This window comes from Stigmatopora argus, chromosome 11 (assembly GCF_051989625.1).
Source record: "Stigmatopora argus isolate UIUO_Sarg chromosome 11, RoL_Sarg_1.0, whole genome shotgun sequence".
Classification (NCBI taxonomy): domain Eukaryota; kingdom Metazoa; phylum Chordata; class Actinopteri; order Syngnathiformes; family Syngnathidae; genus Stigmatopora; species Stigmatopora argus.
This window is the reverse complement of record NC_135397.1, coordinates 8,514,362-8,541,506: the sequence shown is the minus strand read 5'-3', so window position 1 is coordinate 8,541,506 and position 27,145 is coordinate 8,514,362. Positions and strand designations below refer to the sequence as shown.

The following is a 27,145-nucleotide window of genomic DNA, read 5'->3' as shown; positions in this document are numbered from 1 at the left end:
CACACACACACACATATACATTATCCCATCATCATCCCATACATATATATATATATATATATATATATATATATATATATATATATATATATATAAATACATATATATATATATAAATATAAATACATATATATATATATATATATATATATATATATATATATATATATATATAAACCAAAAATAATTATCTGCTTTATTAAACGTCTTAATCCTTAATTATTGAATAGCTAGTTGCCACTGTCCATGAAAGGGTTAAAATGTGAACCGAACGACTCGGTCCACCTGTATCAATAAAATAACCGATGTTCCTGAACGCAGCAGGGATGCTGCCGCTCCATGTTACCTTGTTAGCAGGTTGGATGCTAGCAGTGCACTCACAGTCAGGATTATCTTGACTGGGATGACACAATCCCTTTAACAACAATTTGCTATCTTTTGCCATATTTCTAGGTTGTCAAAGCTAAAGGACTAACATCCAGACTTCAGCAGACATGACGACGCGATCTGAAAGAGAGAAAGCCCAGAAACTGAATGAGCAGCATCAGGCCATTCTATCGAAACTGCTGAGAGAGGACGAAAACAAACACTGTGCTGACTGTGATGCAAAAGGTAAAGTTTGCATGTGCGATCGTTAAAATAATCCAAATTTCTGTGCGAAATGTTAAAATGATGTGTGTGCTTTGGTACTGGTTGCATTTTACAAAGCTAGCAACCTGATGCCGTTACTTATGCTAAAACTGTCCCTGTTCTCAGCATCAAAACGCTAAAAATATCATAGATCGAATATTTCCAACATCAATGCTTTATGTTGTGTCATGTCACGCTTAGCACATTAGATTAATTTCAAAAGGTACATTACGAAGTTGTATAAATTAGACTCATTTAATACACATTTTCCGCCAAGTATTTAAAAAGTAAGAGCGGTAGAGCCCCTGTTTTTTAGAATCAAGAAAAATAATAGTCCAAAAGAGTAACTTTTAGATAACTTTAGACTTAATTTATCGCTGCTTCTTTGTATATTAATCCAAATGTTACGGTACTAGTATATTTTTGGGGGATTCTTTTTAGTTTGAAATGCAATAGTGGTGGCTTCCACTTCTGTTATGTAAAACTGCCATGAACTTGATAGTGACGTAGGGTGATGTATAGATATCACGTCCTTGGCTGCTTTATTTATGATTGGAAAGCATCTAATTTTACATAATCCGAACGAAATTAGGTGTTCGAATATAACACTACAATGATTCAGTTCTACAAACCTTTGTTTTTGATATGATCACGAATCGGATGATAACGTTTTAGGATTCATGTACGGTGCAATGTGTCGGTGTATGTGTGCACGGGTCATCGATTTAACTCATTGGTTGCCGTTGACGGCGTTAGACGTCCAATCCAGTTTGACTAGAAGCGTAGTTAAATTGAATTGGACGTCTGGCCCCGTCATTGTCATTAAAATAAGATCACCCGATGTTAGCCAACCCACATCAAATGGATTTGATGTCAATGGCAGTGAAGGAGTTGAAAACTAATGGCGATTTAAGCGTCGATCAACCATAAAACACTTCTTGAGCTCGCAGTGAATTGCCCTTCGTTGTGAATTTGAATTCTCAATGACTAATAAAATATGTAAACAAACACCATTTCGGTTTTTAAAAGTGGCAGGCATCGTGACTAAAATGTTTTCCTGCAACACACCCCATGACCAGTAGATGGTAGTATAGCATCAAGCAACCACCAACAATGCAATTTGCGTTCTTCAAATTGATATTTTGTAGTATACTACAGTAGAGAACTAAATACATTATTGGGATATTTACTCAAAATTATAGGTATTTTTTTAAATGAAATACAATTGGGTTTCACAGTATGGATTTTCTCAGTTGTTTTCATAATACAGATACCCCCCAAATTATATACAAAATTATCAAGTTTATTTTGTTTAATTTCTGAAACAAATGTTAACCCTTCATCTCTACTTTAGCACATAAGCATTAATCGTTGATTAATGTAAAATGCAATAATTCTTAATGCAGATGAGTTAACAGGAGGTCTACAAATATTTGAAGCTTGACTTTAAGCATTAAAAAACATCCCTGTTCTTACAAGGATGACTCATCTTTCTGGGCGAGAAAATGGAATGTGCTCAACCTCCAACCCTGTTTTTCTTATAAGTTATTTATTTGAGTAGTCTAAATGGATTTCCAATTTTATCAAACTTGGTCGTTCTGCATGAGTGAAAACTGTATGAGCATAGCGTTCACATGTTATCTCAGTTTTTGACATGCATGCTTTATTACTTGTAGACTAAATATATGTGATCACTATGGTAATCATTAACTTTGTGTTGTGTGATGTGGGAACCACTCTTTCAGGGTAAAACCAGACACAAGCCACTGGTAGTAATTGGTTTCAGCAAAGTGGCAAAAAATGTGTTGATACAATCCTAGTTGAATTTCCTGATTAAGACAAGTGCCCAAATGACTACAGTGTAGCATTAAAAATAATTTTAAAAAATGGAACAGCATTACTGGAAGTGAAATGATTTTTCTTTGCAGAAAATAAACATCTTAAAGTAGAGATATTAAGTGAAGAATACAACTTTGAAACCCCCTAACCCCCACCCGAGGTATTTAAACATCTTCATCGTCCGTTTATTTACTTCTAATTTCTGATTGATGCTTCAGAACAGTGTCACAGCACATTAAAAACATGCGCACACACACTCTTACAGGGTGTCGGGGCTTTAATTTCATGCTCTGCTGGCTGCAACCCTCCATGTTGTAGTAGAGTTCCACTGTCCCTCTTCTAGGCTGCAGGGTATATCTTTGTTTGTGCTCCTCTCAGCTCTGATGACTTTGTTTATGATTGTGTGTGTGCAATTACTCTGTGTTTGTGTGAAACCCAGCACGTCTGTTTGTGTCACTGTCTTGCGCATGTCTCTTATGTTCGTTTATACTCAAGTATGACTTGGTCCACTTCAGTTGACGGTTTTACCGTCAGCAAGGCTGGATGCCCTCATTTTGTCACTCTTCGTGATTTGAGCAAATTTACCTGCATGAAAGTGTGAGAGCATGAACACATTGTGTTGAAACAGGTCAGCAGCTGACCGCTTTATGTGAGTTTGGAGTATACTGGAATGACACAGCATTGTTCAGGGCTTGCTTGTTTTAAATCTTTGCCTGATGATGTTCGGAATAAAGACTACAATGGTACCTCGACGTACGATCGTAAGCCGTTCCGAGACTGAGATCGTATGTCGAGCTTTTCGTGACTCGAGCGAACGTTTCCCATTGAAACGAATTGAAAACAAATTAATTCGTTCCAACCCTCTGAAAAAACACCAAAAACAGGATATTGGATTGGAAAAAAATGTTGTATTTCTTCTAATTCGCCATATATTGACAAAGTAATAAATGAGTGGTTTAATAGTAATAAAATATGTTTAATAGATGTAAAATTACGCAGTTTCTGCGTGTGATGACAAGTAGGCTTTTTGTGTTGTGATAACGACAACAGGGGCCTATGTCCGATTATTATTATTAGTCGCATCTCGAAATTTTAATTGTATCGCGAGTGAATTATTCGATCAAAATTTTCGTCGTAACACGAGCATGTTGTATGACGAGCATGTTGAATCACGAGGTACCACTACACCAGAGCTGTTGTTGTAATAAACTCATTCCTGTTCTGTTTCCATTAATGCTGATTAGCAGGGAGTTTCATCTTGTTTTGCAGTCATTAGTCATCAACAGTTAGATTTGTAGAAAATGTGTTCTCATCAGTGTTTTCTCCTGTCTATTGGGGTCTTGATAAAAATGTTCGCATGAATTACATTCTGAAAGTAACCCAAATAATAGTCAGTTCCTAATAAATAGAGGCAACATTGCATAGACCAGGGTTGGCAATCTGTGGCTTGTGAGCTGCATGTGGCTCTTTCAACCCTATGCATGCTTACATTCCATGAATCACATTACCGTTTGAAATATGGAAGAAGAAACAATCTTTATTATTAAGAAATAATTTTAACTGTTTGATACTCACAAAACGGTCCATAAATATGCAGTAGGAAATAAAACGTGTTCTTCATCTTTTGCCTTTTTATTTTGATGTGTTTTGATTAGATGGTCGCACACTTCAGCAATGGTTTTTAAGAGCCCTGTCTGAGTGGCCTGCAGAGACAATTTCATGCATGTGACTTCTTTTTTGAGAGCAAAAACCAAAGAGAAGCCAGATATCCAACAGATAGAGTTCTGCTTATGGGGGCTCAGCTTGTTGATTTAGGCTTAACACTCAGTCATCCCTACTTTAATGCCCCTTTAGGCCGTCAAGCGTATTAGTGCCACCGAATTAGCACACTGATGCTCTTACCCGAGACCGGCAGTCGTTTTGCTCTGAGCATTTTTCTTTTCTCTTGCAGCAGACTTTGCAGCAACAGTATTTGGTAAAGTGGATCTATAAAAATCACTGAAATTTGTCAAGCCATTCAAATAATTCAACACATTTCCTGCACTGACAGGCCCATATACAACAAAAAATAAATTATTGACCCAAATTCCCTGTTTGAAAATTATGGAAATCATTAAACACATTTGGTGCAAAAGGGCTGCCTAATTCACCCACTGGTTTTCTTTGATTCGCTCAGTTCCTTTTTGCTTAAGCCATAGTATTAGGAGCAATTCCCAACAGCTTTTGATACTGGCCCAGCAGCATACCCGTTCAAAAATGAACATTTTTTTGCGATGAGAGTTTGTAAAACTGGAGGCATCCTCAAATTAGGCAGAAAGGCTTTAATAAAACCTGACTTGGCTTCTGTTTCCAAGCAGATGTGTAGCAGGATTGCAGCACATCAAATAACATGACAGCGAAATAAAATTTCTTTGCTCATCACTTAGAAAAAAAACATCCTGAACTGTTTTTAACACCCTAAACTAAGTATTTAATCAATTAGATATCTTATTTTGATCTTTATATTTACTTTCAAGAGAAACTTTGACACATGATTTGAGATATTTAAGCCCTCAGGCTCATGTTGCAGCATCTCGTGGTATCATTTAAAATTACCACCCATCTTCTTCTGAAGCCAAATGTGTGTCAACAACAATAAAATCCAGCCTGCATCTGCCTCGCGGTCCGAGATTTTCTTGCGATGTGCAGCCTGCTTATAGCATTGTTTCTTGTTCTCCTCTTTCAGTGTTATGTAACGTCTTCTTGGTTGTTTAGCACTCACAGAAAACCGCCTTCAATCCTTAACCCTGGTGGCCATTCACTCAGTTATGCTCCGAAAAAAAGCGCATCCTTTTGCGCAAAAGGCAGCAACAATGGAAAAGTATTATAAAAAAAGAAGTCACTCTCAAAGTACTCACTTGAACATAAATAGAAAGGGTGGCCATTGCACAAGAAAATGGGCACCGGGCTGGGGTCTTCGACGTCAGTCGACGTGGCCGATGGAGGTTCCTGCTACCAGATTGGATTTTTAGCTCGGTATGGGATCAGTTCAAGAGCTTTGCTTCCAAGTCACTCTCTTTCTTTTACAGGTCCTCGGTGGGCGTCATGGAACCTTGGGGTGTTCATGTGCATCCGCTGTGCTGGAATCCACCGCAACTTGGGCGTCCACATCTCCAGAGTCAAATCTGTCAATCTTGACCAGTGGACACAAGAGCAGATGCAGGTACACACCAAAGACCCAAGTCGACATTCATTTATCTCTCGGGAGCTGACTCACAAGATAATGGGAATTATTGAGCGAATGTAATTTTTTATACATTTTAATCTCACACAGAGTATCATTGACGTTAAAATAAAAGGAGCTTGTGCGTATTTGACCAATATGTTACGTTGATTTACCCCCACGCCAGGCAAGAGGTGTGCATAAACAGTATTTGAAGTTTACTTCATTTAATTATTGTGAGTGTGTGTGTGCATCTTTGTAAGTGTTGGCACAGTCCCCAACTATCTGCTAGGTCAGAAGAGCACCTCACTCTCTGAATGTTAATTGCAACTCTCAGTAACAAGTTAATTATGGATGATTGCTTATTCTGACGTAGTCTTGACTTCAGCTATTATTACCACATTTATCTTTGTCTTGTATCAGCCTTTTTTATGGGTTCGATCTGTATTTAATGTTGTTATGTTTTTGTATTATATCTACCAAGTAATATTCCTTTATTGTTTTCTTTTCTCAGAGTATGATGGACATGGGTAACGGTCGGGCCAAGCAGGTCTACGAAGCCCACCTTCCAGAGAACTTCAGTCGTCCACAGACTGACCAATATCCTCTTAAAGCAAATAGCGTGCACTTGGCCTTTACACCTTCAGACATTTGAAATCCATTACACTGTGTTCAGGTGCCGTCCTTTTAGCAATGTCTTCAGATCTTAGTCTAAAAAGTCATTACAGTGCAGGCTCTAATGCACTGCTAGCTCAGACTGTATATAACAAGTTTGCCCTTTTCTGCTTTAGAAAATGATGAGAGATTTGTGGGGTTAACACGGCAGCAAATCTTTGTATTTCTTCTGGAGACTGAGAAATTATTTTGATAATCATACAGTTGGAAATGACACTATTTACATAACTGATAGGTGAGTGCGTGTGGACAACTTTTGTCAAAGTAGATACTTCATTGCTAGTATTCAGTTCACTGAGAGTGTTCTACAATGTTTGTACTCGTGCCACCAAATTGCGTTTTACCTGAAGGGGGGTAGAATCCTTACACTAGCTTGAGCCTTCCGGTTTAGGATTAAACCGTGAGCGAGTCACGTTCAGGAGGGGTAGAAAGTTGAATTGTGAGATTGGCGGTTTAGCTTCAAGGCGAAGCTCACAATTTAATGGCCAAACTCTGGGCCACTGACCGAAAGGACAAGGTCATGGAAACAAGCAGTGGAAATTGGTTTGCTTTGCAGGGTGTCTGAGCTGACCCTTAAAGATAAAGTGAGGAACTTGGACATCCAGGATGGAATGTGAGTGTGCTCCCTTTTTTCCGTTGGTCTTCAGCAATATAGAAAGTCATACATTTAGTTCAATATGGACAATCGCAATGTTTTTATTAGTTGGAAAAAAAATTCAATGCAAATTCAAATTAAGAAGATTATGAATATTTTCATTTCTTTATTTTTTTTTAAAGCTCCTATCAGCCATTCTCTCTTTGTACATAGATGCAAAAATACTGTCAAGCACTTGACACTTCTAACACCCTTATTCACTGCTGTAGCATCTGTGCAGCATTTATATTTCTGCAGAACTGCACCAGTTTTTGCAAGTGGTCTAAGGGATACTATTATACGAGCCAGTTAAAGTGACTTAAGCATATGTTAGGGATGCACCATAGATGCTTACCTGGCAAGAAATTCTGGTCACATCCCACCTAAGAGGTGCCCTCGGGCCAGTCACAATATGTTTAAGCAATTATTGTGTAGCATCCTATTTGTAATGACGTTGGCACAATGAAAACAACGGACACATCATGAACGATAGACCAGTAATAATAAAAAAACTGGGAGTCTATCCTAGAATTATAAAAAATCTTTTATAACAGTTATCATTTACAAGGAGAGTTTTCCCCAATCGGTGCATTTTTCAAATAAATGCTTCAATAATTATTTGTGTCAGTTTTTTTGCTAACCCAACCCCCACCTTTTTAGTTTTTTTATCCCAGCATTATGTATGCCAGTGAAGCTAAGAGCCCTCCTGGCATGGAATTTGCTGAGGAGCACTTCAGCTTGGCATTGACTCTTGAAGCTTTAAGTGGATAGACATAGTGCCAGAGGCTCTAGAAAAGAAATCCATGTTAAATCCAGTCCCCTTTTCCTCGGAAAACAATAACTGCACGTCAGTGGCTTTAATTTTCAATGTCATGAGATCACTGGAGAGGATCAGAACTAGGCAGATTCATGTTGTTGGGAGGGCAGATCAATTTTCTACAATTATTGGACTATATCCTGGATATAATTGCTAGTAGCCAAGTTGAATTGGTTAAAAATTGAATTTCATTATCACATTATTGATTGTATAAAAGTGAGTGAGAATTTTTATTCCTGAATTGAGATGTCAGGGCTGTGGAAGTATTTATTCGTGATAAATATGAGAGGGAAAAAATACATTATTGGACTATATCCTGGATATAATTGCTAGTAGCCAAGTTGAATTGGTTAAAAATTGAATTTCATTATCACATTATTGATTGTATAAAAGTGAGTGAGAATTTTTATTCCTGAACTGAGATGTCAGGGCTGTGGAAGTATTCATTCGTGATAAATATGAGAGGAAAAAATACCATGACAAGGAGGCCCTGGATACAATTCTGGTGAGTATCATTTTTTTGGTTAACGGTAACTTTAACTCTTTTATAGCGAATGCATTTAACACATTGGCTACCATTGACAACAGATGAACAAATGGCACCCAAAAATGAGTATTCACTTTTTACATATCTGGCCTTGTGAATATTCATCAACAGCAGCAACAACTGAAATGAAGGACTTTCTTTACACATCTTTGTAGACATATTTTGCCCTCTCTTCCTCTCAGAATCGTTTCAATTTAGCAACACTGGAGGGTTTCCCAGCAAGAACGGCTTTCTGAGCTCATATGCCACAACAGCTAGCAGTGAAACATCATGTTTCAGTGCCAGAGATGGTGATAGAAACATTAACAATGATTGGAAAGCTCATAACTTTGTGTTCCTAAATAATTTGTGCACTTGAGGTTTGCTGCTGATTGTTTGATTGACTCATTGAGCCTGCATCTATTATTATCTTAAAGCATTATAATCAGTGTATGATTTGGGAAGCACCTTTGTTTTGAAATGACCAAATTTAACTAAATATGACTTCAGATAATAGTGAAGATCCAAAACAGAGTTAGTGTCGAGCACATCCAGTGGAGCATTTAGTCAGTTGGTGCACACTACAAGGAAGCTGCACACTAATAAACACATTAAACACTCCACTTTCGGAGTCCTGCCAAAAACACCAAACATGTACATATGTAGGTATATGGTATTTATACAAATTTCCAAATATACTGTGGATGGCTTCTTTCTTGTATCTTTATTTGCGCTCTCTTGGCATATTATTTTCTTTGTGTCTGTTTTTTCCCCTCCTCACTTCTTTGATTTCTCATGTTTTGCCTCCCTCTCTTTTCTCTTTGGCTTTCTCTTAAGCGCTGCCAGCAGCCAGACTATGATCTCGGATCTGTTTCTGCCTCCTACTTATGTGGCTGGCTTTTATATGCAAATTAATTATTAAAAACAAGTCGTTATCACTTTCAGTAATTGTGTGTAGATGGAGAAAAACAGAGGAGAGGCCGGCTGGACTAACCCCCAGCCATGCAATCCATTTTGACTGGGAGGGACGAATGAACAAATGACATTGAAAGATAAACGTTAAATGCCAGTCCTTCCTGGTGAAATGGCAACTGCCGTTGTCAATGGCATGAGTTAATTTTGGGTCACTTCCTTGTTCCTTTTAGGGTACTTGCAGGCCACCTGCTGTGTATTTTTGGGTTTTCCAGGGTCAGTTCCTGGACATATTGGATAAAGCCTTTTGATTTTAGGGGATGCCTGGGCCACTTACTATTCATTGGATATTTCCCATAGATTATAGAACTTTGTTGTGTCACTTCATATTGATATGGGATCAATTTTCTCCCATTGTAAATGAACGGGGCCGTTGGAAATAGATGGGGATGTTTTTGTCACACTCTAGTGCCTGTGTCAAAGTGGCGGCCCGGGGGCCAAATCTGGCCCGCTGCATCATTTTTGTGTGGCCCGGGAAAGTAAATCATGAGGGCCGACTTTCTGTTTTAGAATCAAATTAAAATGAAGATTATAGATGTATATTAAAATTCCTGATTTGCCCCCTTTTAAATCAATAATTGTAATTTTTTAATCATTTTTTTCTGTGTTTTTAGTTCAAAAATAATTTTGTAAAATCTAAATATATATAAAAAAAGCTAAAATAAACATTGTTTTAGATCTATAAAAACGGAATATTCAGAGTTTTTGATCCAGTTCTTTTAATCCATTTATTAAAAAAAATCTAAATATTATATCTAAAATGGTCCGGCCCACGTGAAATCAAGTTGACGTTAAAGCGGCCCGCGAACCAACCTGAGTCTGACACCCTTGCTCTAGTGGAACCGCATTTTAGCCAAAACCCTTCACTTTAACATTTATTTGTCTTATTTATACGTAATACCAAGTCTGTATTCTATTTATATCCATTGGTACATTCGCATATATCATGTTTATTTAAATACTTGAAATAGTAATGCTTTTTGTCAGTAGACTGAACTCATTTTATAGGGGCACTCAAACACAAGGGACTACAGCTATAGTAAAGTGCTGTACAAAATAAATGTCAAATAGATAAATAACAAAATAAATGCATTACTTTCTCATTGAAATCTTTAGAGACAAACTCCTTCCATCCCATCGCTGTGTCAAACTGACACAGTACTTATTGTAATTCAAGTCTTGCCCTCTGTCCATCACATGGGTCAATGGCAGGTTAATAGCGGTCAGCTGTACAGTCCGTATTTGTGTATACGTGAGATTCTTTCAACACAATTTCTTTTCTGCACCTTAGACCCTTGATTACCAACTTGGCTTTCAACAAAATGAAGAACAGCCCTTTACAATAGCAGTTAAAAACCTTATTTGCTCGTATTGACTTTTCGCCCCCTGAAAGCTGTTGATTGCCCCCCACACCACCCACTTTCATGCTTAATCTGGAGCTCTTTATGAATTTGGCTTGCAAAAGACAGCAGGTGCTCCTCACGCCGACTCGCCATTCTCCCAGGCTGACGAGCAAGCAAGGGGTACAATGGTTCTTCGTTTTAAGTCGGGTATCGTTGGTCTTAATAACGGTCGAGTTATTGATCACAGCGTTATATGAGTATTTCAATTTAAATATGAAGGTGATGTCCCGAAATGTGTATTAATAGGAAACTCTGCTTGCTCTACAGAAGGAACGTGAAAAGAAGAAAGAGAAGGATTTTGAAAAATCGGAGCAACACAACATGGAGGTACAATTTGATAGTGATAGATTTAATAGTTCAGTTTGGAAGTAATTGTGCAGAGAGTTTGGATTTCTACCTCTTTCAGAATTAAAAAGTATTTCAAACTTTAATGTTACCCTCACTTAACATTTTGTTTTTCAAATATTTTCTGTTAAAATTTAATATATATATATATATATATATATATATATATATATATATATATATATATATATATATATATATATATATATATATATATGTATATGTATATGTATATGTATATATATGTGTGTATATGTGTGTGTGTATATATATATATATATATATATATATATATATACATGTATGAATATATAAATATAATTAAAATGTACAAGTCCAAATCCATTATCTACCATTGAGAGTGATAGATATTTAATTCATTTAAACTAGGAGGACTGGTTGTGAATGCACTTTCAGTGCCATTGACGGAGCAAAACGTCCAATCCAGTCAAAATGAATTGGATTTCTAGCACTATCAATGGCAGCCAATGAGTTAAGCGTTTACATATTGCAAAACAGTCTCACATAAACAAGCTCTTGTTCTTGCATGCCAAAAATTGAAGGACGTTGATCTCCTAGTTTAAAAAAAATAACAAGAAGAACTGAAATCTATAGCATCTATAGCAACTTTTTTTCCCCCACAAGTAAGCATATAAGTAAATTCCTGTTTCTAGGTCATGGCGAATTCTTGTGGTCGGTCGGGAAAGCACAAGGGATTTATGCAGTCCTCAGTTGTATGGGTGCTGATGCATTCTCTGTGACTATTAGATGATCTTTATGCGTAGTGTTGCATATATCAGATGATACAGAGAACAGAAATGTAAACCATGACATCCCGACAATGTACCAAAAACAGTGTTATGTAGCATTCATTTCTTAGTCTTGCCAATGTTATGTTGTCACACTACAAATCCCAACATGGTTGCATCTTTTTCAAATAAAATTCTTCCGACTGACTGACAGTCAAAAACAAGATCTTTACAAAACAATCACTATACCTCCCAACCACCTCAGTGGATCTTTTTTTGAAGAAAATTAGATCTAACCAATTTAATTGCTTGCTTGCTGTGCTAAATAATAGCAGGAGATTGCGCATGTTGGGGGAGGGTGCATACGTGTGTTTAATATGATCATTTCTGTTGTGCATGTGTGTCTTTTCTTGGAGGCGAGAATGGCTCTCCTTCAGCAGTACGAATCCATTTTATTGATTTACCTCATTGTGCTTAAGTTATCGATCGCACTGACTGCTAGGCCTCAAAGAACACTGCTGTAGGGGATGCAGCGACATTACGAGTCACAAATTGTCCGCATGCCCCCTGCCCCATCACTTTAACATTGACCGGTCACAGATGCATTTGTTTGTCTGTTGAACTTTGCTACCGTTATCGAGACCTTTTCCGTCTAATCCAGTCAAGTCCTGCCTTAACCACTGATAAAACCCTTGTGTACTTAATGAGCATGCAATACCGACAAACCCATTCACAATCAGTCTCATTTGTATATCTAACAAAACCAAGAGCCTTCCATGATGAGCAGGCACACCATCTTGTTCTCTTTGATAATTTATTCATGAACTCAAAGAAAGAGACAACATACGCTAGCAGTCTAATAGGATGACAGTGATTTAGTGTCTGTAATGGGAGCTACAGATAGGAGGAGAGCAAGAAATGAAGATAATAGGGGAGATGGGTAGGACAAATAAAGGGATGTGAGACAGTATTGAACGAAAGAATGTGGCACCTAAGATATTGTGAATCGTCTGTGTGCCTTTCATAGCCTTGTAAGGACTGTTCATTATCAAATAACATTTTGCCAATGGCATTCCAGAGTGTGTTTGCAATCTACTGAATTGTAAGGGTATGTGTATGTGTGTGGGGGGTTTTCCGGCTAAGCAAAAAGCCATAGTGAGTGTTGCCAAACTACAGCAATTCAGTATGCATTTTCCCCTGACTTCATTTCGTCAGAATTGCTTTTGACATTATTTACTTCCACTCCACTCTCCCCTATGTCATCATCGCCACCTGGTATCGATCTTATTTCATTTTTTTCTTGCACTTCATCCGCATTGTTTATAACCCCCATTTCCCTGCTCAATTTCAATTTCTCACTCCCTCCAAGTGTCCGATTACCTTCGCCAAGATCCTTGCATCACCATTGTCTTTCCTCTACCCTATTTTTTTCTTTTGATTTAAAATGACCACTTTTGCCTTTCCTTTCAATTCATTTCAAACATGACCGTACCTGTTTTTCTTCTGTAATATTGACTCGCCGAGCCAGCGACAGTTTTATTCTCTTTCATCCTTTTAGTATGGCAGCTGCCAGGAAACAAAGGGCGACTGCAAAATGAATGAGGAGCCAGCTCAGTGTGTTGATTATGTTAATTTATGTAACTCATTCGCTGCCATTAATGGTTATAGATGTCCAATTCATTTCAATCCAAGCTTACTACATCATGGTTTGGATTCTAAACTTTAGAGTTATCAATCAACCAAACAATACTGAAAGACCCAACAACAGTATCTTACTAAACTGTCCATGAAAAGACATTTAATGTCCTAAGCCTCATTTCACGCAGATTACGATTGCACCATATTGCTGTTAGTGAAGTGTAGCAGCATTCCCTCTTAATGGATTATAAAGCATTTGTAAAAGGCAGTGGAATTCATGAGAGCATGAGAATATAGCATTTTCCCCAACAGGCTTTTCCCCCCCAAAATACTCCGATTTACAGAGGTGTTTTTACTTTAAATCAGGTTGCATTGTATGACTGTAGTATAAGAGTGCTGCTATTTTATGCATTTTCATTGAGTATGTAAAGTGGTCAGTACCCATTTACTCATTTAATGCACTCTCTGTTTTACATCCCTCAGATGCCCTTATTTTTTCTTCTCCCTCAGTCTCTTATATGCTTATTTGTCCTCTATTTCCTGTTCCTTTTGTTTCCATCCCTTCTTGGCCACTTGCACTCCCTGCTATAGCCAATTGGCAGCCCTCAGCTCTCACTCCTTTGGTCCCCCTCACCCCCCCATTGCTCTTTCCTCAGTCATTGTTTTTCTTTTGACAATCAGACCTTTGTTTCATCCCCTCGTACTGTACGCATGAAAGAGTTTTACTTACTGAAGCTATGACTCATAATGCATAATGCCCATGTATTGTGTCCTGGTCATAAAAAGGGCTATTCTCCCTGCAATAAAATGTTCTAAAGATATGCCAATATATGAATCATAAGTTCTATTGAGATCCTGTCCACTGACATGTGTATATAGTCAAACAAGAAAAGGCTTATAAGGCAACGGTGGAAGCTGAAGATAATTTTGGGTAGGTTATTTGGGGGAAAAAGTGTTTTGCCATTTCTGCTTTCTGACAGCTCTTGTTAAATGCAGTAAAAATAACATCTCATACTCTGCAGGAATTTGAATGCCAAAGAAAACGTTGTGAATCTTAGGTCCAGTTCCATGTGCTTAGCTTAATGAATATTCATAAACCCAATTATCATTGGAAGGTTATGCCAGGGCCTAATTATTCAAGACTACCTCTCGCTATTCCTGTGTTAGCTGTTGATGAAACTAAACAATAGATGAAGTTGAGAGAGGATCTGAAGCTTCTGTCGTGGACATAAGGAATAAAAACACAATTTCCTGTTAAGTTTTACAGATGTCTGAAGTGTTTGTCTGGTGTGGTTGTCACAACAATCAGGTGTGACAGAAGGTATTTCAGGGATAGCTTTTCCCTTGCAGAGTCTCACCATCAAGTGGGACTCTTCACATGTTCAGGTGAAGCGCTATCGATTTCTCGTCTTCCGTCCAATTCCTCTTTTACCACTTGGAAGAGAAATGATCCTGACAGCCCCTCACAGTCCTTTACTGACTTGCTATCGGTAACATCACTCAGTGTCAGCCCAGATAACTAATTACAAGCGGTCTGTTCTTCAATATCGCTTTCTAGGGCAGGAAATCTCAACACGTCTTACTAACGAGACAGTCTGCTCTTGTAAAATATAGCCAGATTTGTAGCCCGATCTAAAGTATGCAAATTTTCTTTGAAGGATTGTCTCGTTTTTGTCTTGTTTTGGCCTCACGACAGCTAAAGTTAAATTATAAAATACATTTTCAAAATGCAATCTTTTTCACCTGATTCCAAACGTCTGAAAATGACGCTTGGGCTAGATTTCTAATCAGATAGGGGTCATCCCTACTTTAAATATATATATACACAAATATTTTTATTGTTTCAGTGACTACAGACGCATGTCGGCGGCACTGACACATTGAGTTCAAATTAATTTATCGTCTATCACCGTCAATAACAGTGAATGAATTAATGGCGCCACCCCTGGAGGGAAATGAACGACTAATTCAAGCCTACAATACTACCATTATCTGGTGGATACCTGCTGTGTTTCTGCAGTCCCTGCACACACACAGCCCTTGCATTAGTGATTGGGAATAGAAACTGTAATTGGTTTCATTGCCTGGGATTGGATAGGTATTGAATGCAATGTGAACCATCGATCTTTTGTTTGGGGGGAAATTGGGTATGTTAGCAGCATTGTAAATCTTTTAAATCCCACTCATTCCCCCCTGTTGTGCTCTGCTACATCAATTTTTTTCTGTGATATCTCCATCAATGTATTCTTCTTACCCTGTAATTTAATCATGCATTTAAAAAATGTTAGATTCCAATTTCTGATTTGTCCACGTTTTTTTGCAGGCGGTGACACTTTGTGTTTATCCGTAGAACATATTTAAAATTATTTTCCAGATCTATCAAACAACATTGTCAAGGTGCAATTCACACCTATACACGTGCTTTAATTGTCTATTTATCGTTGTCGTTTTTATCTATTACAGTGTGAGTCGAGAGCCAGTCCCAAGAAAAGTCAAGACACTGCTGTGGACCTTTTGAGCCTGGGTAAGACTTGAGAAATCAATTCTCTCATGGGAATGCATACAACATTCCACTGATACAATAATGTGACAAAGTGATTTGAGTTCCTAACTAATGTTTCAAATACGCAAATGAAACCTGGTATGTCAAAAACTACACTTTTGTATTATTATCACTGTCATTTGTAGTTGATTAATGTTGACAGCAGTATCACACGTCTTTGTTTTTTTCCTCTCTTTCTGGCTAAATCATTTTATTATTCCCTGATTGAATAAACAGGTTCTGGCACAATCCTTCTTAATAATGGACTCTTATTGGACCCATCACTCCCATGAAGCATTAATTCATCTTCCATATCACTTATCCTCACACGGTCACAGTGTGTGCTGGAGCCTATCCCAACGCAAGCATTATCCCCCCAAATAAATAAAATATAGCACATTTGAGCATTCCATCTAACGGTAAAATCGGGTGAACGCGTTCACATTGACTTTTGTGTGGAGTAAAGAAATATTGGATGATTACAAAAAACAACAACACATTTTGCACTTCGTCTGTTTCCATGGAAAAATTTAGAGTGCTCTATAGAAACAACCCAATTTCATTGCAAATATGGCAGAGAAAATGAGCATCCACACCATCCAGTTTTCCCCTTGTAGCTCACCTCCATAATGAAATAAGGCTGCTTACAATTGTGGCTGAAAGAAAGGAAGCTGCAGTGTAAACACTTTGGTTTATATACTGTCACTTTGTGTCAAATAGTACAATTATGTACTGTCCAGCACTGAACACTACGGACATGTCGATATTGTTATTACCAAACTCATTATTGATTTGTTAGTTATCTTCTGTGAAGATTAAACCATTAATTGCCTGAATCTCAGAAACTTTTTCTTTTCTGTTCAATGGAAATGACCCCTGAGTATTTATCGATAATAAGAATAATCTCCTCTCTCCATCAGATGGTCCAGATAATCATGGAAAAGGTTCTAAAAAGAGTGATGAATTAGACATATTTGGACCAATGGTCTCCAACCCTCTTCCTTCCTCCAATACCGCGCAACAAGCCAAGGTAATATACACAGAGACACAGTCTTTCATCATCTGCTTATCAGTGTATCCTGGCTGCTTTAGTGAGAACCTACTGAGGCTGATAAAGCATTGGCACTCAAGCACACGCTGAAATGGTCTAAAACCGGAGCAACTCTTCAATAATGTATGTCGTCTGAACATGCAACAGACGATTATATCAAAACTAACTGTCATACTTTTTATTTTATAAAACCAATTCAACTATGTCCTTGAAAACAATGTGGACCTATCTCACAAAGTCAAACTGGGCAATGAAATAGGGAAATGAAGAAATCAAACATTACACTGACAGCAAATAATATTTAGAAATCTGCCAGCTGAATTTGTATTTTATTTATTTTTGCATTTATTATACTGTATAAGCTGGAGAGGTCAATGTTTACAGTATATATTGTGTAACATAAGATGAGTAGTAGGCAGAAAGTATGTGTCATAATGGTGAGAAAACAGATGCAGTTCATGGAGTGACTGTTGAGTGACACATTAAAAAAGGCATTGACATTAAACTCGGGTCATGCTGTGAGTCAACGTTGCTCCTAGCCCGTTTTATAGTTGTATATCTTGAAATTATTATTTTGAGGTGTCGGTAAAGCAAAATATATGAGCGTCAAAGTCACTGTTTTCTTAGAAATTTTCTTTTCCGGAAAGACCATTTTCTCCGCTTGTGAGTCACCAACGGGTGTTTTTAAAGAGCCCAAAATGCTTTAACTACTGACTACTCAAAAATTGATTTTTTGGGGGGTTAACAGTCAGTCAACTCTTTCTTTTGGTAGTTTCAGTGTTTACACTAACACAAAAATCTGAGGGTTCTGAAAGATGCTCGAAAACAGACTATTATGGAACTACTGCTTTGAAAACATCATTGACTGTCATGTAATAGACCCCTTTACGTACAAAATAAACACATACCAGCGTTGCTTTGGGTTTGGCAGGTGGATTTTGATTCATATTGCTGTTATTAGTCAGGTGCGTCACAAAAAGCGTAGCTTTTTGGTTCTTGAAGCTATTAACTGGCATTAAGGAGATCTTGCCCATCTCTGAAAGTCAATTACTAAATTGTAATTACAGCCTTGTGGTAAGGTGGGATTTTTGTTACCTCTCTCTCTCCTTTGCAAACACATTTCCAGCATATCTTTTGTGTATTTAAGCCCCATCTTCATCTTAAATAGGTTTGTTCATTCGTTCATCATTTTTTTTTACTATTTAGTTTATTCAGTAACCCTAGTGGACTGGAGCCTACCTCGGGTGGGTTTGGGTAGGAGGTTGTGTACACCTATTACAGGGTATGTGTACTCTAGGTAGACAAACATCCATTCCCACTCACATTTTCCTTTGACTGAGTGAAGGTTTTCAATTAACCTAACGTGCCTATGTTTTTAAATTGTGATTAAAATAAGACACAGTATTTAGCAAATTCATGCACAAACATACAAGGATGCTTATACTCTGACGATTAATTCATTAATTAACCATTGTCAATGGAGTCAGGCATTTTTACATAACTACATTACTCCAACATCACCACATCGTCTGAAACACAGACACTTTCTCTTTTGCAACATACTTTTTAACTCGTAACATCTGCATTGGAAAACTCCTATCTTCAAATTTGTCTTGAGCTAAATGTTGTGTTCAAGGCAAGTCTCCAGTCGGGTCTTTGATTCGCACCAGTTCCTGGACTTGCTATTCAGTCACGCGCCGTTAAATCTGAGCAAGTGGTGCTCCATCCAACAGACCCACAATTACTTACAAAAACCCTCACTTTTTCTCCTCTCTTCACTCAAAAAGGAGTTTAATTCAAGTCATAACATCTTTATTGAATATCACTGCTCGCTTACTCATTTCAACTCTTGTATTTTATTTTCTAGTCCTGCCATTTTTTTGGCCATGTATGTATGTTTTTGCTCCAAAGAGCGGCTATTAAAAAAGCTTAAGACAACAAACCATGAAGGTCTTGGAAAAAAAGGATATTTTCAGGCAATTGTTCTTTGTAATTTACCTAAAACTTACTTACCTAAAATGCATTCAAAATAATCTTGGGTGAAATTATTTTGGAACCATAGTTTAATTATACAGTATTTAGTGTTTCAAACTATTAATGTAGGAGATTATTCTTTGTAAATACCAGTCCCCTCTGTTCAAAATTTTGGGGTATTTAATATTGACAAACTAAGTTAAAATTCATACATAATTGGACGTCTAGTATCGTCAAGGGTACTGAAAAGGTTTATTTTTCGCATTATATTAACTCCCACAGATGTAAACTCCTTTTCACAGAAATTGTGCCACATTTTTTTAACAAGGAATCACTATATCAAGTATTTTCTGCCTCCTTCTGACAGTTTCATTTTGTTTTCATTTCACACTAAGTTGTAGATTGAAATTTAATTATTTACAGAAATGAATCTTGAAAACAGCAGACCGTTAAATCAGCTAAATGTCAAACAATTGCCCCCAAAACAAGGCAATATACAACGGATTCAGCCATTAATATTACATTTCTACCGCTGTTAGAAATGTCCTTGGCAAAGCTACAGCAATTAAAACCGAGAAACCGTAACAGCCACGCTGTAGCTGTAATAAATCGTAAGCGGCACATTTCTTTTAGAAGTGTCATTGTTTCCTCTTGCAGATAAATGGCATAAACTGAATACTAACAAAACTGATTTTGCCGCCTTAGAGCATGCAAGTAAAGATACTGTACAGACAACACTTTTTGGTGCTTTTCGAAGAAAGTAAACTATATATTGCTTTATTTGACCTATTCAAGTGCTCAATTTCAGTGCATCCACTTAATTACCAAAGATAGTGTTGAGTGAAGAAATAGAATGGGGTAGCCATAGACAAGTGATGTAATGATCTGGTGACTAGTGATTGATTTTCTTCCTCTTTTCTGGTGTATGCTTTACTTTGTTCAGGTTTCTTTAGTTTTTAGACATGCACACACACAGGCAATCTTGCTTAGGCTTTATAGACACAGATGGTGTAACAGAGGGGAGTAAATGGGTGTCTGAAGCAGTGATGGAAAACCAAACCTGAAAAAGGTTGGTGTTTTTTTGTTTGAGTTTTATGTGTATATATGTTTATGTGTGTGTATATATACACATATATAAATACATATACATGTGTATACATGTGTGTATATATACATATACATATATACATACATATAAGCATATATTTGTATATATGTATATTTAAGTATGTAGATATATTCCTATTCATCTGTGCATCTGCAAGTGCGTGTGAGTAGTGACAGTGAGGACAATGCAGTAAGAGATGGTAATTCACCATACAACACAGCACGGGTTGAAAAGAACAGAGCCTTGTTGTAGATCCTTTCAATCTCACAATGTGCTGCTAGGAGCTCCCCAACATATCGCACACTATGTGGGTGTGCGTGTTCGTGTTGAAGAATGTTAAGACTATGCGAATTTCTCCTTTTGTCACTGCAAGATGTCTGATAGGCACATATACAGTACATCTATATACTAGATCGCAAATAAAGACAATTTGATATTTTTATACCGCCTTTGCAAATGCTAACATTTTATTTAAAAAATATATTTATTGAACATTTCCTTCAGTAGAATCTTTAGCTTGTTAGCACCCAACAGGTTATACCTGTGGAGCTGCTGCTGATTGCTGGGCTGGCTTTTATATAAAGATCGGTTTGTTTATAAGCGACGCTTACTCAGTTCGCAGATGCTTCTTGGAATTGTAGTGTTCCACACCATTGTCTCTGTCTCTTGGAGTCTGTGTTTTGAGATTTTGTGTTGTTAAATTGTTCACGTTGTCAGATATTCTCTGACCTGTGAGTTTTCTACGGTTGTCTAAGTACAAAGATTCACATCACCAGCGGTCTCTGTTTAAAAAAATGTTGACCTTTTGTTTCTCTCCTCTTTGTTATCTGCCATTTTCTGTTTTTTAGTTGTTTGAATTTGTGGCTGCTTTTTTTTTTTTTTTTAAATGTTCCTCACCTCAGAAAAGCCCCTTAAGATATTTTTGGTTTATGCTTAGGTAAAACGTAACAGCATGGAAGTTTAATTTTGTAGCTAATGGGAGGTTTATACGTAGGCTGTCTGTACTTGTGTACCTGTGGGGTTCTGTAAGACCACGGTAAAAGGGAAGAATATCTGACTGTTTTAATGAAATCCCAGAGGATTTAGAAATCTCAGCTGACCTCTTTTTATTGGTCCCAAATCTCTAGAGAGGGGACAATGTTCTTTCCCAAAACTAAAAATTTCCTATGATGCACACAAATGAAACTGGCACATATAGAATATGAGTAAAATTGTTTTGTGAAGGGCAGTAATTAACTGCGATTGCATTTCTTTTATAAGAATTTATTTTTGTAACTGCTTTAACATGCTTTGGGGACCTAAAAAAACCTTTTGAAATAGAAGGGTCGTGGAATTGCGATATCTGTACGAGCAGTTATTTTTTCAGTCTGAAGAATATCACAAAGTTTCTTCACCAGAGTTCTAATTAACCCTTCTTATCAAAGCTATGCCTGCCAAATATTTGGTTGCCATATCTTAATGCAAACTTAATTAACTGGTAATTCTTCTAAGCGGTTTTTATTGCTCAATGTGTCCGTCAAGCATCAGACTTTAGCTCCAAAAATGGTTTCATCAGAGAATTTCAAAGCCGTCGGATTTGCAAATCGCTGTATTCTTTCCATGAAAGAATACAGCTCGTGATTCCAAACCTGCTAAAGGCATGTTTCCAATGTGTGAATGATCTTTAGAACAAATAGGCTTTGCGCTATATATGAGTCATTATCTCTAGGTTGAGATCTTGTTGATCAGTTCAGGGTAATTTACCTCCTTAATTTTGGAGCGAGCATGGTGCGTATGTGTTGCAGCTATTAATAGCATCCTGCTTTGGTGTCTACCCAAAGTACAATTACTGGAATCACTGCAAAGGACTGTGCGTCTTTCTAGCTACAGACAAAGCTCATCATTTTCAATGGTCTATTTTAACACAAATCCAACTTGTCCTTGTTTTTTCTTTAAATTGTGTTTTTCTCTTCCCTTGCCAACCTTTTCTTCTTGTTTTCCTTTTCTCCCTTTCATGATAGTCTCACCGTTATCATACCCTCTCCTCATCATCCTACTTCTTACCTCTGCTTATTTTCCCGTCTCTATCCGAGCTTCTCTTATTCTTCAATGTTTTTTTCCATCACGTCCTCACAAGTTTTGTCAATCTTCCCACACTCGCTTTGTCCGTATTTCTTTTTTTACTACTGCCTATAGCTCTTAGTTTGCCTCTGCCTTCCACTTTTCTAGTCACAAAGAGTCAGCTGAGTGAGGCGGAGGAGTGCAGTACTGCCTGCTAAGTAGTTGAGCACAACATACTTTCAAAGTAGTGTGGCTGTGTTAGTGTGTTTGTCCATGTGCATGTGTGCGTGTGTGCGTGTGTGTTTCCCGGTGCCCACTATTTCTCACACCGTCTCCTCTTATCGAATTCAAGATGTCGCCTCTGCTTCCCCTTTTACTTCACTCTTCACTCATGGATGCATACACGCACATGCAGCTGCACTCTGACATTTTAATTTTTGGAAGCAGATAAATTCAGATATTGTTTGAGTGAAAATATTTCAATAAATAAACATTTGAACTATGAAATTCAATAGACTAATTATGGAAAAATATGCCTCTTTTTTTGATTACACATTACAAAAATTCCCCTCAGTACAGGCACGGCTACAAATGCACAGTCTATTTGTCGTTGAAAGGAGATGAAAATGTGCAAGCCACAGGCATTTTTTAAATGTAAAAACTTAGTTTGATTCTCTCCATTCCAACAGCCTGCTTCCAGGACAGCACTTCAGTCATCAGATCCCCCCACCTCTTCATCTCCCTCCTCTACCTCCACCTGTACCACTGCAAGGGTAGAGGATAAAAAGCTTTTATCAAAAGACTCCATCCTATCGCTCTACGCCAATAGCTCAGTGGGCAGTCAGCCACACAGCCAGCAACAGCCTGCTACTGGGCAAGGTAAAATGCTAAACATATGCAAACACACACACACACACACCATCCGGATCCAAACATTACCTTTACAGTTTCATGCTTAAGGCAGAAAATAATCAATTTGGTCTGGTCCTGACTTTGAGCAGCCAACCATTACCAGATAATCCACTGTTTACCTTCAGCACATCCGATAGTAATCTGGGGTGAGCTATCGATAAAATAGAGAAGTTAACTGTGTTATATGTCAATACAGATGAAGACGACAGACATCCAATCACGTGGCTTTTTTCCTCCTGCTGTGAATTGACAGTGCAAGTATTATACTACTCAACATTTTAATTACATACTTCAATCGAGTTTATCTTAAGTAACCAGGGGTCCCTCAAAAGGCACTGTATGCAGTAAATGAATGCTTTTAGTATGTATAGCAGTAATAATAGTAATGCCAGTACTATTTCAGTATTATAAATAATGCAAGTAGGGTGTACACAAATGGTAGAGGATGTCATTTATAACCAAGAAGCATATATGCTATGTTAGCCCAATCCGCGTACACGCGCGCACACACAATCATAATAACAGATCTGAGGGAAGGAAGATGAAAGGTCAGTGTGATGAAAAGCCATTTTCTGCTATCCGACTTGAACAGAGTGAATGCAGACTCTCCTCTACTTCTCCTCTCCTCCTTTTTATTATGCATAAAAAAATGTTGTGTTTGTGTGAATTTGTGCATGTCCAAGTAAGCTGTGACATTTGTTTATTGAAAGGAACAGGCAGGAGATTTATGCACTATTTACAGAACCTGTGCATATGGATTATATTGCTGTATCATTACACTGATTTATCTCAATGATCAGAAATGAAAAAGAGGATGATGTGGCTAAGTCAAATGGGACTCACTTTCAATCACTTTGACTATTGTGTGTCTGTGTCATAGGGATGCATGTTGGGCAGCCTCAAATAACACAGCAAGGTTTCAACAGCACCATGATGGGAGGAGCAGCCATGATGTCAGGCATGACTCTACCAAATGGCAGCTTTGTTGACATGCAGCAGAATGTGATGTCAGCCAAGCAAGGAGAGAGCATGCACGGTGTTCAGCAAGGACAGTGGAGTGTTGGCCAGGTAATTGAGGAAAATTACTGTAAATTTCAGAAAATAAGATGCACTTAACTATAAACCGCACCCACCAAAAATTGCAATCATTACCAAACAGCATTGTCCTTTTGTGGCAGTTCCTTTGACTTTCACCACAGCTATTTAAAATGTAAACTTCCATTTACTTTACATTAAATTCATTCTGCTCTTAGGACAGTAAAATCATTTTTTTCTGTTTTATCTGCATTTTGGTCTGAAAATTAACTGCGTTTTGGGTGTGTGCTTTCCTTAACTTGAAAGAAATTGTTTCTGTGGATTGGAATTTTCTGCTAATATCATGCCATTATCATCAATTTAAGATTATTAAACCTCAAACCAGAAGAAGCCAAGCAATGTTTTCTCATTCTACGCATTCAGCATTTTTTAGGCAGTGGTTCCTTTCTTCTTTTTCTATCTTCTCTTAGCTTCAAAATGCAGGTTTTCACATTTGTGCCAACACTAATTGGAATGCAACAACCCCCCCAAAGTTTACTCTTTAGTAGCTGGTCTTCTTCTCTGGTAGACTCCTCTTTAATTAGTCGTTAATGTTCAGGATCCAATGATGTTAGATACCATCACTGACATGAAAACATAACAGAATGCAAGACGCTGCCAAATAGCTTTGAAAAAGTGATGGGAAATGATTACATCGAGTACGTTGTCGACATTGTCTGATTCCCCTTGCCCGAAGAAGGCCCTCAACTCTAGCATTGGAATGTAAATCTGTGTGTGTCAATCTTATTGTCAGTGAGTGTGATAGAGTACGAGCCGGGTTATAGTGACATTCAAGATCACGTCGGCTCTTTGTGTGCGCACGTGCATCCTCGCATACCTGCACAAAGCTCTCTGATGACCAGATACAAGAGTGGTGCAGCACCAAGGCACATTCATAATAGATAAGACAAAATGGAAGACTGAGGGCAAGCAGAGGGGAGCAGATGAGCTGCTGAGTAGGGGGAAATGTCAGAAGGTGACCAAAGGAGTCATAAAAATACTTTGAGAGAAATTCTCTTTGAGAAAAGTGGGTTCACTATGTTTTCTTGACTATTTCTGGGCTACAGATGGATGCTTTTAGTTTAGACGAGTGAATTTTTAAAATCCCACCTTTCCTCTTTCAGTTGTCCCAGCAGATGACTGGCATGGCCACCAACGGAGGTGCACCAGCATCAGGCGCCCCCGCAGCTAGTTGGTCCGCAGCTTCAACCGCTTCTGGACAGACCCTCAGCACTCAACTGTGGAAGTGATGAGTAGGCAAGTTCAGAAAATTAGTAGTGAAGCCCGTGGAACCTTCTTAACAAACCTCCTCCACAGCATTCCTAGGTTCTTTTCAAAACTCAAGATGTTACAGTGAGTGTGGAGGAACACGGGCAGGCGTTATGTTTTGTCTTAATTGGGTCTTGTTCTGATTTCCTGTTGGTGTTGTGTAAAGAGCAGGTGCCGTTACAGCACAACAAACAAGGGATAACATTGCTGGACGGAGTATCCGCTGTAGTAATGTTATACTTCGGAAATATAGTAAATATTAAAATGTGTAGATAGCGCTTAGTCATAGAGTACGTACAGTAGATATGGTGCCCATGTGTTGCGTGGTCTTCGCTGTGTGTGTTATACTCCTACCAAACCTGCCTTCACCTTCTCAATACCACCAGCAGAGGCCGGTGGGCAGGTAATAGTCTGACCAGTACTGTAGTTATGTAAAAATAAAGTGTTACCCCTAGAGCCATAGCCAGTGGTCAGGTCAGTCATTCATCTCGCCGACATTTGCTTTCGAAACAAAACCGGTAAATAGAAAAACTGAAAATGAGCAGTTTTACAGTGATTGATGAGTCCTGAAACCGTGAATCTTCAAAGCCAGCTGTGCCATGTGTACCTTATGAAAATATGCATCACCATGACTAGACGCAGACCCCCTATTCTTGAGATGGTCGTTCAATAGCCTTATTGCCATCATTAGTCAGCAACAAAAACACAATCACGTAATTTGGCCAACATGACATACCATCATGTAGTCTAACCGTGATCTTAGATAAATTAGGTGCAAAATCTGCACATGCAAACTGTCATCTACTATTTGGCATCCTGGTAAATCAAACCCTTAAAGTGTAAAATGTCACACCATTGTGCTGTCTTAAAGATTCCTAGGAGTTTATTTTGTTCGTAGACCTCTCTTCCATTCCTGTAGTGCACTTTACGTATTTCAACGCAAATCCTGTATCTTGGTGTTTTTTGGTTTTGTCCCCGAGTGTATTGTTGGGAACAGACGAATGAAGTGCGTCTATTTCTCAATTGACCGGCTTTTACCATTTTTTTCCTCCTCACATACATACTTAACCGTGTTCTCCTATCCCATTTTTATTGTGTGTAGTGTTGCGTGCCGTGAAAGAAAAGCACAATTAGTGGAAAGCAAATTAACCTGATTTACCATTCAGGTAATGGACAATTGATTGAAAATGATGGGGCTAAAAGGAACAATATTAAAAATGCACACCCCAAAAAGCTATATGGTCAAATTCACTGTCATATTGATGCAGAGAATCACTTTCACCTGTTACAGGGTCTCTCTGCCGCGCAATAAATATTCACTGTTAAGCTTTGGTTAGCGTAAATGACATATCAACACCTGAACTGTTCTCCAGCATTATTTACATTTGTGTTTACATGTTCTGGTGCCTAATACAAAACAGATCTCTGTGCATTAATACTGTAAATATATCCATCCATCATTGTCCATGGAGTACCACTAAAATTCCACTGTGTAAGTATCTACTGTTTTTTGTTTTTGGGAGTTCCATTTTAATTGTAATGATCCCCAGAGTTTACCGGATGAATCATTTGGAATAAATGATGTTCAATCCTAGATGTTTTTTTCTTTAAACTATGTTGTATATCCTATAGTGATTTATTTAGTACCCAATGTCACATACAGTATGTCTACTGTTTACTCAATTTCTCCCAGATATTGGTATAGTTTTCACAAAGCATGTGTTATGGTAGTTGGTAAAAGAAAA

General features: G+C 37.8%; 1 protein-coding gene across 1 annotated transcript; it reads left to right on the top strand.

Annotated features, from left to right (window-relative positions):
• Positions 1–286: 286 nt before the first annotated feature.
• Positions 287–26,994, top strand: LOC144084266 (stromal membrane-associated protein 1-like). Its single transcript, XM_077612501.1, has 10 exons — positions 287–612; positions 5,538–5,671; positions 6,186–6,271; positions 8,227–8,302; positions 10,966–11,025; positions 15,894–15,954; positions 16,893–17,002; positions 22,835–23,024; positions 23,938–24,125; positions 25,256–26,994. Exons 1-10 carry the CDS (start codon positions 495–497, stop codon positions 25,379–25,381), a joined length of 1,149 nt encoding a protein of 382 aa, XP_077468627.1. The 5' UTR covers positions 287–494; the 3' UTR covers positions 25,382–26,994.
• The last annotated feature ends 151 nt before the right edge of the window (positions 26,995–27,145 follow it).